Source organism: Haliotis rubra, unplaced genomic scaffold, assembly GCF_003918875.1.
Source record: "Haliotis rubra isolate DU_JTF1 unplaced genomic scaffold, ASM391887v1 Scf105, whole genome shotgun sequence".
NCBI lineage: Eukaryota > Metazoa > Mollusca > Gastropoda > Lepetellida > Haliotidae > Haliotis > Haliotis rubra.
Window position 1 is genome coordinate 780,962 of NW_025764948.1, and position 17,217 is coordinate 798,178.

Genomic DNA, 17,217 nt, shown 5'->3' on the forward strand with positions numbered 1-17,217 from the left:
CTGATAGATGATTTAATGGCCGAAAGCAGAGTTGTTGAAACAAAATAACCCTTTCCAGAGAAACAGAGGTGTAATATTATATTTAAGGTGCTGGAATCTTTCCTAGAAAAATAACCTGGCCCGTGAAAAGCTGAAAAAAACACTTTGCTCACGGTGTAGGCAAAAAATATATTGCCAGATGAAAAAGAAATTCTCCTGTTATAGAGCTCTCCCTTAACGCCAACCCTCCCCAAGGTTGAATTATCGGCCCATAATCGTTTGACAGGAGTTTACCTCGTCTTGCTGTTGAAATATTAGCAGCTTTAGCTCGCAACGGAAAACTTGCAGATTGGAAAACTAATGGTTCTGATCTTAATCAAGTTCTGATTACCTGCGCTCAATATCAAAATGGCGAACTTCCGTTTCCGGTCGTAGCAAACATTGTGTACCGACACGACTTGTGCTTCTCCAGCAAATGTTGGCCATCTCCTCTCACCAGCTACAGAAGGGGACCCTCACGTGCACTGTGCCATCTCCAAACATTAGTCTTCAGCGTCCTGCAAAACTCGCTCCATGTTATCAGACATTTTCAGCGCTTTTCAGTCCTCTCCGATAAAATAAGATACGACATTTTGGGATTATTTATAATGATGTGCGTTTGCGTGTTGAGCGCGCGTTTAGCCACCTGCTGAGATTTAGAGATAGGAAAGTTTCACATGAAAATTTGACCCAGTCGTATGAATAATATCTTTAGAAAACGAAGTTATCGTGTTTCCCTAACCATTTGTGGAGCATTACACTGGTAGATCAGTTTAAGACACGGGCAAGTAACACTGACAAGGAGTTTTTTCACTGTGATTGAATCTGATTATAACCATAGAAAAAACTTTATACACCAATTTAAGTCTCCTGAATCGAGTACGGTTTCAAATACTTTGCATACTAAATAAATCCACCTGTTTACTCCAGCTGTAACGTTCTTTTTTTGTGTGTTTCAGGGGAGGTGAATGACGAGGCCATGTTCATCTTTAACTTATCATCAATAGCACCAACAGAAAAAGTTTTGAGTGCGGAAGTGCATTTATATAAAAGAAGGTCGAAACCTTGGCACAAAAAGACAGATGTTGATGTGCATATATATGAAATAGCTCCACATTATTTAAGCCAAAATGGCAAAATAACAATGAGAAACTCAGCATATGGCTGGCAGTGGTATGACGTTACGGACGCTGTGCTTAGTTGCTTAGCAGCAAGGCGGCCACGCCCTCATCTTTTTGCCCTAAGCTTCAAAACAGAAAAATCAAATGGTAAAGAGAGGACAGTTGCATTAAAAAGATTTGTCCGGCATCATTCTATGCCGTTTCTTATTGTGTATTCGAATGAAACACGGAGCATTAATCTGGACCAGTTGGATAAACTTGCAGAGTCACTTAAACACAAGGAGAACCAGAGACACAGCGTGATACATTCTACAGTTGCCCCAGGTAACAGGTCTCCGCTTTTGGATTCATTGTCTGGAACCGGAAGTCCGCGCCAAGAGTCTGCAGTCCGAGCCAAGAGGTCCATTTTCAACAACGAGATCCCGGAGGACGCGGCCGATTATAACCGCTTCCACAACAAGTTCAACATTCCACAAACACATCCTGGTATCCTGCAGGCTAGGAAGGAGACGCACACGAAGCTGACGGACAATCAGCTTATCCCTTACCCCTCCGAGAAGCGCAAAAAGCGGAAGCGGAAACACAGAAGGCGCAACCGGAAGAAGAACAAGAAGCCCAATAAGCGGCGTTTGAAGCTTCCGGAAGAATGGGAGGATTACCATGACAACAAAGCCAGCACTGACAACAACCCCAGTAATGTGTGTGGTAAACGAAAACTAATTGTGGATTTCGCTGATATCGGTTGGGGAGAGTGGATTATATCCCCCAAATCCTTTGAAGCTCACTACTGTGCCGGTATCTGCCCCTTCCCCCTAACAAAGGTATGTTACCAGTTTAACCTTTCACATTGTTTTTACATCTCATCTCTGCCATCAGCAATCAGAATATGATAGGCACCACAGGGAAATGTGAGGGGCTCTGTCATTTGGCCATTATGTGTAAATAGTTCTTGGCCGATGTGTACTAGAGCCTTAAGCATGTATCAGAAGATCATATGGTTTGTATAACATGACGCATGTTCATGCTGGTTGCCTCGGTCTCTGTGTGAATTCAGAGCAAGGTTGGCTGGAAAGGCGGGCGTTGAACTTATCCAGTAAAGAACGGGTGTATGTCGACACGGGAGGCCCTCTGGTTATTGGTGCCTCTATTCCCGGTGGATCTATACCATCAATGGTCAAACAAGGATCCGTTGGTTGGTTCGGATCCTACGTTAGGTCTCATTATGATCCTTGGTCTGTGAGCACCATGCCCGTGGACATAAGCTTCCTCCCATGTATTACTGTCTTGTCGTAATATAACTGAAACTGTGTTCAAATGGATAGAAGACAAAACCTTAATGCTATTTCGGAAGTTTACATAAAGTTTTGACCTTGATACGGGTATTGGTGACAGATATTGGTCCAGATGAAAGCACATCTGTGAAGATGAAAGTCTTGATGTTATGCCAAGTTTGTATGAGAGCCGTACCAGTTATCTAAATCAGTATTTGAGTCTGATGTGTGGCATGGGCCTAGATCAAAGCCTTACCTGTGATCAAAATGGATACCGAAGTTTAATCTGTTTTAAGCCTTGCCTGTGATATGTATGTATAGTAGATCTGTGATGGGGGTCTAGATCAAAGCCTTACCTGTGATCAAACGTTGCATTAAAAGTTTAATCTGTAAAGAGGATCAATAAAAAAGCCTTAATTCTGGTCTAACTGCATATTGAAGTTTTGATCTGTGTGGTCTATCTTGATCAAAGCCTTGCCTTTGACCTAAATCCACATTAGAGACTAGATGCTAGTCTAATCACTGTAAATTGAAGTCTACATACAACATGTGTAGGTTAAGATGTTGGACTTTTGACAGATCTCGGGAACGTGTTGATGAGAACAACAGTGCACGCCCTATCTGCAAATGTGCCTCCTGCAAATGACAATGCCCTGCACGCAATGCACCTCTGTGTGCGGAAGACCGTTGTCGCACCTATATGCAAGCCTTTGATCGTAAATTACAGACACTTGTGGTGGCACCATTCTCTTATTGTTTTTGGAACTGAGGGATGCTCCGCAGACTGCTATTGTCGTAAACTTATTCCTGGCTGTTGTGTACATGTAGTGGGTAGTGCAGAAGTCTATATTAATCCTAGAGAAGTGAGCTCACATACAGTAACGCACTTGGCTGAAGTCAGGATGTCTGTTGAAACTTGAAAATAAAGAACGCTGCCCATTGATACTTGATTACATCTCAAAGATGGTCAGGGCAACGCGTATGATGACGAGTATGTGAGTGAGTGAGGGTGTTGGAGTAACACCGCTTTGAACAATATTTCATCCAGTGTATGCCGGCTTAATGGGGGAACAAAGCCCGAAGTTATAACAGATTGTGACCAAGCACATTTGGACGAGCGGCAGGGACACGCTGCATTGTTAGCTGTTGTAGATATTGACGTCAGTTCAAGATAGTCATCGAGTCATACATAAAGGCAGGAGGACTTAATGGAACACGTGTCCTTAATCTTGTCACATTGAATTCTCTCTCGGCTCACTACATCTTGATTAAACGCTGGACTAACCATTGAATAAACAGTATAGCCTTAAATACGGCCCATGGGCTTTGTCTCAAACTCGATAACTAGCATGGAACGTTTAAATTGTATGTAGTAGGTATGATTATGTACCAATTGTGATTTTGACATTTTGCTTTGTAGAGGTATTACTAACACTTTGTAAGTATTCCGGGACATTTTGTTGTTGTGGTAATGCACAGATTACTTTTTAGTCTATCACCTGTTATTATTTTAACCCGACATATAGCTGGAATATTGCTGAGTGCGGCGTAAAACGCAACTCATCTATTATTTTGACACCAAGCTGTAATGTTAAGATCATATAACACAATTCTCCCTTAGTAAAAGTTACCAAGGCCAGTTAGTAGTGACCATACCCGACCTTCCTGGGAACCATCAAGTGTATCAGGACAGTGCCTCCACTGGAGTTATATCCGACCTTCCAGGGAGCCCTCAAGTCTATCAGGACAGTGCCTCCACTGGAGTTATAGTGACCCGACCTTCCATGGAGCCCTCATGTCTATCAAGACAGTGCATCCACTGGAGTTATACCCGACCTTCCAGGGAGCCCACAAGTCTACCAGGACGGTGCCTCCACTGGAGTTATACCCGATCTTCCTTGGAGCCCTCAAGTCTATCAGGACAGTGCCTCCACTGGTGTTATATCCGACCTTCCTTGGAGCCTTCAAGACTATCAGGACAGTATCTCCACTGAAGTTATACCCGACCTTCCAGGGAACCATCAAGTCTACCAGGACGGTGCCTCATATATGGGGCTATACCCAACCTTCCAGGGATTCCTCAAGCCTACCATGCATGTCATTACACACGACCTATCTTCCCATGTAGTGTTATATATGTATTATGCCTCTTTCAACAGCAGTTGTAATCTTTGATATGATCTCATGAAGATCCAGTCATATGACCTCTGTGTCGACGTATTTTCACGCTTTCTAAATTGTTTATTACTTTCACTGTGGGGGTTGTTAATCTCTAAGTTGCTATCGCATGTCTGAATTTACGTCATTGGCTTTATTTCGAAATAATCGTATATTGCCATAATGTTATATATTCAAGGTGTAAGTGGGCCTCCCTGACGTCTGATTGGGTTGTTCTGAATCTATGTGTCATGACACCATGTGCAGAAAAGGTGTCAAAAGATATTGTCCTGAATCTGTTTGCGCCTCCTCTCTTGTTGCCATGGCAATAGCTTTCTCTAAATACTGGTGTCTAAGGTGTTTTTCTGAATCTCTCTGCACCACCTCTGGTCATGACACAGAGGCTCCAGCAGGCTCCAGAAGGATTCAACGGGATCAAGCCGCAAAACGTTCATGTCAAACACAGTCTGTACAATATCCGGGCCAGGGTCTCCGGTTCCCTGTCCTATACTATATCGGTTCCCAGACCCCAACTATATCGGTTCCCAGACCCCAACTATATCGGTTCCCAGACCCCAACTATATCGGTTCCCAGTCCCATACTATATCGGTTCCCAGTCCTATACTATATCGGTTCCCAGTCCCATACTATATCGGTTCCCAGTCCTATACTATATCGGTTCCCAGTCCATACTATATCGGTTCCCAGACCCAAACTATATCGGTTCCCAGTCCTATACTATATCGGTTCCCATTCCTATACTATATCGGTTCCCATTCCTATACTATATCGGTTCCCAGTCCTATACTATATCGGTTTCCATTCCTATACTATATCGGTTCCCAGTCCTATACTATATCAGTCCTATACTATATCGGTTCCCAGTCCTATACTATATCGGTTCCCAGTCCTATACTATATCGGTTCCCAGACCCAAACTATATTGGTTCCCAGTCCTATACTATATCGGTTCCCATTCCTATACTATATCGGCTCCCAGTCCTATACTATATTGGTTCCCAGTCCTATATTATATCGGTTCCCATTCCTATACTATACGGTTCCCATTCCTATCGGTTCCCATTCCTATACTATATCGGTTCCCATTCCTATACTATATCGGTTCCCATTCCTATACTATATCGGTTCCCAGTCCTATACTATATCGGTTCCCAGACCCAAACTATATCGGTTCCCAGTCCTATACTATATCGGTTCCCAGACCCAAACTATATCGTTTCCCAGTCCTATACTATATCGGTTCCCAGTCCCATACTATATTGGTTCCAAGACCCAAACTATATCGGTTCCCATTCCTATACTATATCGGTTCCCAGGCCTATACTATATCGGTTCCCAGTCCTATACTATATCGGTTCCCCAGACCCAAACTATATCGGTTCCCAGTCCTATACTATATCGGTTCCCAGTCCCAAACTATATCGGTTCCCATTCCTATACTATATCGTTTCCCAGTCCTATACTATATCGTTTCCCATTCCTATACTATATCGGTTCCCAGACCCAAACTATATCGGTTCCCAGTCCTATACTATATCGGTTCCCAGCCCATACTATATTGGTTCCCAGACCCAAACTATATCGGTTCCCAGACCCAAACTATATCGGTTCCCAGACCCAAACTATATCGGTTCCCAGTCCCATACTATATCGGTTCCCAGTCCATACTATATCGGTTCCCAGACCCAAACTATATCGGTTCCCAGTCCTATACTATATCGGTTCCCAGCCCATACTATATCGGTTCCCAGACCCAAACTATATCGGTTCCCAGTCCCATACTATATCGGTTCCAAGCCCAAACTATATCGGTTCCCAGCCCATACTATATTGGTTCCCAGACCCAAACTATATCCATTCCCAGTCCTATACTATATCGGTTCCCAGCCCATACTATATTGGTTCCCAGTCCTATATGGGCCCCCAGTTCCACACTACATCCATTCCTAGTCTCATACACCATCCTGACAGTGCTGACAAATAGCGGTTTGGGAGTTAATAGGCGTATTAGAATGTTATGTATAAGCGTAATTAAGGACATTCGATAGGTAATGGCAAAAGGTTGCAGATTACAGTGTTCTTCAAGCAAGGCAATTAGTAGGGATGCACCGGTGCTTGTTTTGATTAAGACCAGTTTATTGTAAGTGGTTGTCATGCCGGAGTTTAATGGACTCCGACTTCTTGAATTAGTAGCTGTCTGCTACTGTCAGGGTAATGAAGGGCGCACAGAGACACACTGAAGAAACACTGCCGTCAAGAGGACGCTTGCTTAATATTCCATGTATTTGACTTCTCTGCGTCAATTCGGAAAGTGTGTTAGTTTATACTTGTAATGTAAATGTTATGAATGAGTCAAAAAGGATTTTTAAACACAGCCGAAACTTCATCCAGGACATGCCCATTGTGTAGGAAAGGGATTATCACGCTAAGAACGCGTCTGTGGCACGCACTGGCAAGGCGTTTTAGCAATTATTGTTGTTCATAGAAATCTCTCAGGCACAAAATTTCAATTATTTGCGATCCTAAACTAGATGAGCGCTCATATGATATTCACTGCTAAACGGATCTCACACACCGATTGGAATTGCGGGAATTTCATTACACGACGTTTAAACATGACTGGCTGTGTGAAGACCACTTGAAATTGCACGGTGCTCTCTCATCAGTAATGTGTCTTAATATTTAAACATTGAATCCATGCGTCAACGCCCATAGCCCGAGATCAGCTCGGCGTTCAACTCTGCCTCGTTGGTTTGTCGAGTCAATGCAATATTTCATCACATATCGTGAGTCAATCCCCTCTTGGTAAGATTAACACAACATGTATCATCGGCATCTTCACATTATGTTAGATTTGTTCATGACTGCCAGTGACAAAGGAGATCAGGCACTGCAAGTAAGGAGGTGGTTGTTGAGCCCAGTGGGTAGTGCACCTGGTTCTGGGTTCTATTCCGGTGTGGCTCGCGTGAAGTCCTGCTGTCCCTAGTCTAGGTATAGCTGCAGCCTTCCGATACTGTCACGGTATAGCTGCAGCCTTCCGATACTGTCACGGTGATTATATATGCAAGACAGTGGGAGATAGAAAGGATTAGTGAACGGTGAATATATAGGATCACACATGCAGCAATACTACACGCGTGACTATAGCAATAGAAAGTATTTTACTTGTACAACTTTATGAATTATACCATCCATACTGTGGGGTCAGTTTAAAGGATTATAAAAGTAAGACTGGGCGATTTTAAAGGATGATACATTAAGAAATGGGCTAATTCGAAAGGATTATGCCTGTAGAAAAGGACTGGGAGGTCGAAAGGATTATACATGTGAAAATGTGGATGGCGACATAAGATAAGATATTTATTGCATAGCATTCCATGAAGAAACAGTGGCAATATTCTATAAGCTACAAATATTTACACAGTAGGTACAAGAAATATAGATACATTTCAAACATAAATGATGTACATTATAACAATTTTTAGGAATCATGTGGTATAATGACATGGAAATAATATATGAGGAGACTATGGTAAGATATAAAATTCATTTAAAGTTGTAAAGATGGTGACATATTTTGGAAATTTATTCGGGACTTCTGTTCGTGAAAATTATTAAGAATTGTTCTTTTTTTGAGAGTGTAGTAAATTCTTGGTCATAATAAAGCATTGTGTGTATAAGTGATTCCCTTTCTTCGTTATACTTGGTACATGATATTATATGGTGTTGCTCATCGTTTAAGACACTGCACATTTCACAGAGACGTTGTTCTAACGGGGTTGCAGGTTTTGTATATCTTCCAGTTTCAATTTTGAGTTTATGATTACTTAAACGTAGTTTTGAAAAATGTGATCGATAAGCTTTGTTTTTATAATGAAATAGGTAATTTTCGAGTTTTATAGATGAGACAATACATGTAAAACAGTGAAGGTCGATATCTAGGATTGTACACGTCGGCAGTGAGAACTGAGTTAAAAGTGTCGCCAGATACATGGGATTGACTGAGCTGAGTGGTCGTGTACACCCCGACACAGAGACTCGTGTTGTTCATTACTGCGGGTCCGCAAGCTATTTTTTTAGACTAAGGCTTAGTCTCTGAATATATATAATTTTGATAGTAACAAACAAGCCCATTTATATTGAAAAGGACTAGGTGGACAGAGATTCAGAACTCGAAATCTGACTTGCTTTATTTAGGGCTTTAGCATTGCAGGGGAGGGATTGGCAGTAGGAAATTAATGTGGTTCAGGGACTGTGGACAGACTAACTATTTTTCTGAGACGAACTGTGTCAGTTGCAAGTGTCAAAACGTCATGATTGGCCAGTTAGATAGATGGATTATTTACTTAGGAATAATTATAAAGGATTATGAATATAAGCATTTGAAGTTAAAGGTGTGTTCTCAAGAAAGTAAGTGCGAAACAGTTTATTTATGTAGGCCAGATGTTACCCTGGGGATATGCATGCTTATTTACCTACTGCAGGGGAAGGGGGAATGATATGAATGACTATCTATTAAGACAGTGAAAACGATAAACGTATATTTCCCCCTGTATATTCAGGCGTCACTATATGATAACACGCTGTAGGAAGTTGTCGCAGATAACTGATCGACAACAAAGTGTAGACATCTAGGATTACCTCCAAATAACATCATCTGCACGTCACAGGAACGAGTACAAGCTAGACTGGGTTACACCATGGTAGGAGAGAAGAACTACGTCGCAGAATGTATCGGCCGACTGGGTGAAGCAGGAGCCCAGGGAGAGGGGGGAGGCGAGGGGGCACGCACTGAGGAATGCCGGTCTGGACATACACGGGATTTTTCAGTCTGGGGGGTTGGACACGGGAGGCCACGAGAAACATAAAAGTGACCGACAGTCATTTTTAAGAATATCGGGGAGCCACAGTGTCGCCATGTTCTCTGATCATGGCTGCTGTTATAGTCTGTAGATAACTCACTGTGCTGGCCGGTTAGTAGACTCGAATCAAGTCTCTCAAATGAAAATATTTCACAGAAAAAATAGTTGTGAAATTGTCTTTATGAACTATAATAATAAGGCGATGATAAACTTTTTATTTCTGAACCTACTGTAATCTTGACCGTGGATTTCCTAGGGATATACTAGATGTATTTGAGTCAGTATCAGACGTTGTTCCATTCTTTACGACACCTGGATAATAATCTTGCTAGAAAGGCCAACATATATCAATCTTAGATACACAACCCAGTGCAATCTGAATCAACATTTGGAAATAATCGAAATAATGTAGCAACTCGACTTTCAGACATTTGACAAAAAATGGCCATTCACACGTGGGGAGAGCGTGCCTTACTTGTTCTTTCGAAACAAACAAAGAACGCAATTAAAAAGGGCAGTGCGGCTCCTATCATCTGAGAGGTCCTCTACAAAAACTGTCCAAAGCAATGGTGTTTCTTGTTCCTTCTTGTATAGATATACAATACCTGTTGTAAAAGTAAAGGATCTTGTTTTCATTCTGTTTCTGTTATGCTGTGGAAGGTCGTGTAAGTGTGACAACGTCAGATCCTTTGGTCTTTCATAATTATATTATTTTCATCAATGTAAGAATTTAATTGTGCAATAAGCGTGTTTCAACGGTATCGTGGCAACATGGCTCCAAAGAAAATTCGACGTTTAATTTGGTTATATACCTATATCCTATTCCATACATCAACATGTAATGCTATCGAGGCAACACTGAAGATTCAGCATAATCTCTGACTGAATATTTAGGTTTGTGGGGAAACTATTTTGTACCTCTTGTCGTATAAACTCATGTGACAAAACGATGGTGTTTGGTAAACCTACCAGGGGATGGATAAGTCTGTATTGTATAGGGTATTGGATATGTCTGTATCCCTATGAGAAGATTGGACGACAGATGGGTCGTCGAGCGAGTAAACACCCTAATGAGAATGTTGGACAATGGTCGAGGTGACTGGGTTAACCTACGTCAACAGCAGACAGTTGGGCGTCCTCTGGCAGGTTTACGAAGACGTCTTCTGCCCCGTTAGACCTGGTGACTAGTTCCAGACGTTTTCCACAAACCAGCCAGGTAGGCTAGGTGTGAAAGTCACCATCAGGATGAATACACACAGAGATGCGTGATCGACAAATGTTTTTATGTAATCTCTTGTGTTGTTCCCAAGATTATGTAGTGTTAGGTTAAGTACAACATGCCGAAAACTGGCACGGTTACCCGGATGACAACCCGGGAGAGGAAGTTCCTGTGTTTGGGCGATCCTACGATACCATGTTGTGCTACAGTGGCTGACGTTATCTTTAACCCTACGTGACCTTGTGAGCGGAGGTCAATCCTGCTAAGCCGGAGAAAATCCCCGAGTCAACATGTCCTCCTCATCATTAACCGCAGGTGGCGCTCTCTAGCGGACTGAAAAATGATTTCAAGTACAGTCAGTTGGCAGTGCTACTTTATGAATGACACGACATCGTCGTGGTCGGCTCGCAACGCATTCATCATGATCACGATAGGGAAAGCCTATAAATGACTGGCTGACACTTTCATCTGAGTTTATATCATTCGCTTCTTCAGGGCTGACTCAGTATGCTGTACACAGGGTCATGGTCGCAGACATTTTAGTATAACCAAGCACGTGTAACCAGGTATACGTTTTATATTGATACCTGTGGTTTTCTTATATTGTACTCAACTTTACGATATAAGCTTTCTAAACAGGTAAACGGTGCCATATTTTGATTACCCGACTTCACTGTGTGGTCCGACTTTAGTCGTGTTAAAGAAGACGTAAAATCGCGACATGCCGAAAATGAAAACTATAAATATAAGCAATCGTTCTGTGCTTCCGATAGCGATATGGTGGACCTCCCGCCAGGTGGCGTATTAATCACGTGGTTTATGAGAGATTGGAAACTTGTGTTGAGTTACGACCCTCGCGCGACCCGCCCACCTGTAGCCCTGGAAACGATGCCACTACCAGCAGCCATACCTCAGACATGCTTTACCCACGGGTGTTTTGTCAGATGGAATACGTCTTGGAAATACTAAATCATAAAATAATATCTCGCTGGTATGAGGCCATTGCCCAGATTACCCTATGGTTTACTTGTTATGTTTATGGGTTCGGTCGCTGTTGAGGAATATGACCTTGTTACCATGGTTACTGTTTTATTATTTCGTAGTTGTTTGCACGTGTTTTGAACTTTGTTATCGTGGTCCTATTCATGAGTGTTATTATCATCACCTTCAGTAAGGCCACCTTTTTGCCAATATCTGGCTAATGTTTGTTTACCAATGAAATCTCAGATCAAGCGTTGAAACAGCAATGGACGTCAAATGTGTTTCTGAAATTATGTTAATTCGTCATTATATATAACCATGGCGAACTCAATATTCGACGTTCATTGGTACAAGTGTTCCCACTTCCCAAAACAAGCTGCTTCTCACATTGAATGCATTCTACTTAGGCGAAGGTTTCTGGTATCCTCGCGAGACACCGCCATCACGAGACACAAGTTTTCAGGCCAGATTCAGGCCAGATTAAGTCTTAGTTTCCATGCTTTTCCCTTGGAGACGTGTACTGGCAAGTGGATGGTACAGAATGTGACTTGACTGCTTGTACGTATTGTAGTGTCCCAATGGATTGCTGCACAAGTTGGTACCAGCCTGCTTCCCATCGCAAGACTCACTGATTTAGATCGCTTTGATAGAGTCTGAATATTGTTTAAGGCGCTTTAAAAACACTCACTCTCTTCATTATGTGTACATATCTCTCTACTGTTGTTCTGGGACATGTTAGCGCAATCTACGTATGGCCACGCTCCTAGTTCTCGCTACTATTCTCATGTGAAGAATTACAGTGTTGTTTCAGTATCAGCGTCTCTACTACATATTGTGTGGATGTAACAATCAAGATAATTCCCTATGACGTATGCTCCTTGTTCTACCACTGCAGGTGTGTAGTCATCGTCATCTGTCCCCAGCCAGGTGCTAACATACGTCCCCCACCTGGACGCTTACCCCCGCAGATCCATCATCGTTTAATTTCAATCAAAAGGAACGCAGGACGCCGCCAGTACGGGTCCGATGTTTTCATGTGTAGTTTGTTTGGCGAGAGGCCCTTAGCGTCTGTAGGTCTAGTGGCACAATGCAGGGAGAGATTGCAGGGCCAGCCCGTCTCCTGGAGGTGTCCAGATGAGAGACACCCAACCTCCGCCATGGAGACGTGTTTTAACGTCAGTCTGCGACCCTTCAGCCCGCGCTGTGCTTCTTTGCGGGTGGTTCTGGCTTGCCCCCGGGTATTAGCGAGGACAGGCCATGTAAGCTTGATGTTTTGGTGTGAGAGCCCCCTGTGGGTGACGAGGACAATGCAGGGCTGGGAAGAGGGCAACGAAGGAGCTAGGTTCAGTTAAACCCAATGATATTGGACATACCGGCTTACGGCGGCTTCGCGTATGTCAAAGAGATCCATGGGATCGCAATGGCGGGTCATATTTCATAGATAGGTGAATTCCTGACGCGCGGATGGTTAATACAACGCCGCGTGGGTAGGTAATTGTTTGAAAAAGCAGTGTTAAGAGATTCACTGTATTTAAACAGAATCCAACACTTGCTAAAAGTTTATCAGTCACCCTTTATTGTTAGTGTTTCACAATAGCTGGCTTTGGCCTGTCAGACCACCGCGCCTAATGTGACACAGAATTTACCTTAAGACGCACATACTTATTCTAAATGATCTTGCAAAGATATTACTGGCTCACAGCGGTGGAATCAGACTTGTAACATGAAAACAGTCAGGTGCGTGAATGGGAATCATTCGTTGGTTACGGGGGGATATATCCTTTGTTATCTACAGCCGTGACACGTGTCACGCCTGCTACGTTTTGATTAACAAATTATCCATATTTGAGTAGTTTTTAATGAAGTTTTTGTACATTGTACTTCGCATACCCGACCACGGCGTAGCAGACGGCGCGCGAGATGCTGGAGGTCAGTTCAAGGTCACTGCGCAGTTGTAATGAAACATTTCTCGTTTGTATTCATACGTGCCTCAAAGCATGAAAATTAATAGTTATTGCTCAAAGACTGAATTATTTCTGACCCCTCGGGAGTAATGAATCTTAGCGTTGAATTACTTCATCACAGTTATATTCTCGCCAGACCATTACAACCCAAGAGAAGCAAATTGGGAAACATGTGACCAATATTAAGGCAGGAGGGCCAACCTCACAACAACGCTTTGTAGTGTTTTTTCAAAAGTTTTCTACATTGATTAATGTCTCAAAACAAATAGATTTAACTATCCGAACCCATATTGGTTGGATGGCTCACGGTAAATGAAGCATGAATTGAATTAAATGTGGTTCGCGTTTGTACGATATCAAAGAAAAGTGGAGTTTTATTTATGTCGTGTTTGTACATTGTGTTGGATCTCCCGCGGTTATCGTGATTGAGACACATATCTCCCCGATCAATTCAACGCTTCCCTTACTTGTGTAAGAATGTCTGTTGTTGATGCATTGTTCCAAACGAGAACATTCCTCCAGAAGTCGACTGTGTCGTTGAAGTCGACGTGACTACCGAATGATGTACATCTGTCGTTGTCGACATGGTCACTGTCCCTCGTCTTTGTCCAGAGCGTATTACCAGTCAATCGTTTCCCCTTTAACCAGCTATATCACTCACTTATTGGCCCATCCCTTCACATACCACAAAGCGACAAGTCGAACCATTGCCATTATGGTTGAATTATCATTTTGACTTCTGACTTCTATTTTTGAAGTATTGTGAGTGATCCCATGTCTAACAATGGATTTTCTTGCTCTTTTCAGCGCCTCCGACCATCCAACCATGCGACAATACAGAGCATTGTAAACGCCATAGGAATCTACTCCAATGTCCCCGCCCCGTGCTGTGTCCCCGACGCCATGTCCTCCGTAACATTGCTCTACTTCGACGAGAACCGAAACGTTGTGCTGAAGAACTACCCGGGGATGACAGTACAGTCGTGCGCATGTCGATAGGGTGCGCTGTTTGTGACGTCATCACTTCGACGTTGTCACGGGTTGCAGGGCCCCGAGGAAGCGTTATTACGTCATGGTTGTGGTCGACGGCTCTGAGATTACACAGAGCCCGTTATCAACAGTTACGATTCACGGTACAACCTTGGGACTGAGAAGCATGGGAGGCAGACAGAGGTTATCCTGCTGTGACTGTTAGACTGTAATTGTTGGTAATAGTTGGTCGACATATATGTATAATAGGCATATAATTTATGCAGTGTTACTTCATAGTGTATGTATTGCATAATTACTGATGGTTGGTCCATGGTGTCAACGCCGGATGCGAGGAAGCACGTGTGTAGCTAGGACTATGTTTAGTGATGCACGAACATGGCCCCATCCTGATGCTATTGTAAGGGAAAGTACCACGAATCAAGCGACCTTGACACTCGACGCAGCAGGCCCATGTCAATCTCCCTTTGTGAAGAAACACGTATTCCTGGGACAAGAGGGATGATTACGCATGCGTGGTTACAACGAGCACCTGTTAATGGAGTGAAGGGCGTTCATGCTGCCTGTTTCCCTCCCCGTGTTAGGGAGCTGTTAAGAACTGGCCATGTCACCACGTGTACATACTGTTTTCTGGGTCACATTCAGACCACATGTCCTGGCGTTCCCTGTGGCAAAGGCCGGACAATCGGACAGACGGACAGTTGTCTGTCGGTCACATCTACCTCTCTATACTGTTTGGGCTTGACCTAAGGTCAAGGTACAGACACACAAGACTATTAAATATACCTTGCATTAACACTTTCATCTCTTCGCGAGCTGCCGTTCGCACTGTGTACAAAGCCGAGATGGAAGTTGAGGTTGTGTATGAATACATATATCACGACCTGATCACAGCTCACCTGAGCACATCCGCGTTATTCACTGACAGTCATCTACTCTATGGCTAGGAACCAAGCTAGTTGGGTCAGAATTAATCGAAGTACAGGAATACGTGATGTATTTGAAATCAATGTTTGTTTGCTTGTTTTCATAGTTTGTTTCACGTGTCATAATTCAAAGTGTCACGTGACACTCGTCAGGTCGGACTTGTGATGTACATATTCCTCGACATTTATCATTGTACAAAATTACTATTATTTAAACATCTTTACGTACGTGACCCTATCTTTTGTCATTTTGCGGGTTGAATTTATTTGCCAAACAAGTCTTGATATGGCATTTGTGTTGTCAATAAAGAGTTTCCGTCAGTATCTGTATACAAATGTGCCTTGTTATTTGTGTAAGACATGTGGTCAGCGTTTAAAGTAGAGGGATTACACTGTGTGTGTTAAGGACTGTGTTAGTCAAGACGCACTATGGTACGGACTGTGTTAGTCAAGACGTACGATGGTACGGAATGTGTTAGTCAAGACGCACGATGGTACGGACTGTGTTAGTCAAGACGCACGATGGTACGGACTGTGTTAGTCAAGACGCACGATGGTACGGACTGTGTTAGTCAAGACGCACGATGGTACGGACTGTATTAGTCAAGACACACGATGGTACGGACTGTGTTAGTCAAGACGCACTATGGTACGGAATGTGTTAGTCATGACGTACGATGGTACGGAATGTGTTAGTCAAGACGCACGATGGTACGGACTGTGTTAGTCAAGACGCACGATGGTACGGACTGTGTTAGTCAAGACGTACGATGGTACGGACTGTGTTAGTCAAGACACACGATGGTACGGAATGTGTTAGTCAAGACGTACGATGGTACGGACTGTTTTAGTCAAGACGCACGGTGGTACGGACTGTGTTAGTCATGACGTACGACAGTACGGTCTCTGTATAGTCATGGCGTACGATAGTACGTATTGTGTTAGTCAAGACGCAAGATGGTACGGACTGTTGTTTTATTCAATACACACAATGGTACGGATTTTCGTTATCTTTCGAGATTACACTTATGGCTTACACCAAAGACGTTTGCAACGTGATGTTGTGTTGACCAAGTTTCAAGCATGACTGCATCTGCCTCGTCCTCAAACGACGTCTACGACGATGAGGGTACACATATACAGCCATTCAGTTGTTTCAGTCCTTCAACTGTTCTTGTGCTCTCTGTAAATGATGTGCGGGTGATTCCTGAGCTGAGGTCCCATGGGGGTTATCCAGCCATTGTCATCACCAGGATATTTCAATTTGTCGCATGAAGTTTAGATGTCATTAGTAATTATCCTTATCAAACTTTGAGTAGTTTAGGTGGCGGTAGGAATAATTATTATTCAGAGGACTCAAAAGTTCAGTATTTAGCACTGTCGAATATCATGCATGAGGTACATCCGCTTCTGAATCCTGGAAACAGTGTTTGATGCATATAATAAGTCAGTGTATACAAAAGGTATATCGACCGCATTGGACAAGGAGAAACGTCTCAAGTTAGATCGTAAAATTGCCCTCGTCTTACTGCCAGCCTATTAGAAGGCACATCCTCGCGGAATATCTTTAACAAACAAATCAGACTCGGAAGTGAATCACTACCAAGGGGGTAACTTTAAATTACGAGTGGGTTTGTCCCCGAACGATATTCTTCGTGACTTTCCATCCCATATATATACTGCCGC

The 17,217-nt window shown here is 43.0% G+C and overlaps 1 protein-coding gene across 1 annotated transcript in view; it reads left to right on the top strand.

The window, feature by feature from the left end:
* The window catches only part of LOC124275911 (bone morphogenetic protein 3-like), a 49,961-nt gene extending 34,100 nt beyond the window's left edge, over nucleotides 1-15,861 (top strand). The window contains exons 2-3 of the mRNA XM_046711603.1: nucleotides 978-1,960; nucleotides 14,423-15,861. Coding sequence (XP_046567559.1) covers nucleotides 978-1,960; nucleotides 14,423-14,614 — 1,175 coding nt within the window. The 3' untranslated portion in view covers nucleotides 14,615-15,861. The remainder of the gene's footprint in view (nucleotides 1-977; nucleotides 1,961-14,422) is intronic.
* The last annotated feature ends 1,356 nt before the right edge of the window (nucleotides 15,862-17,217 follow it).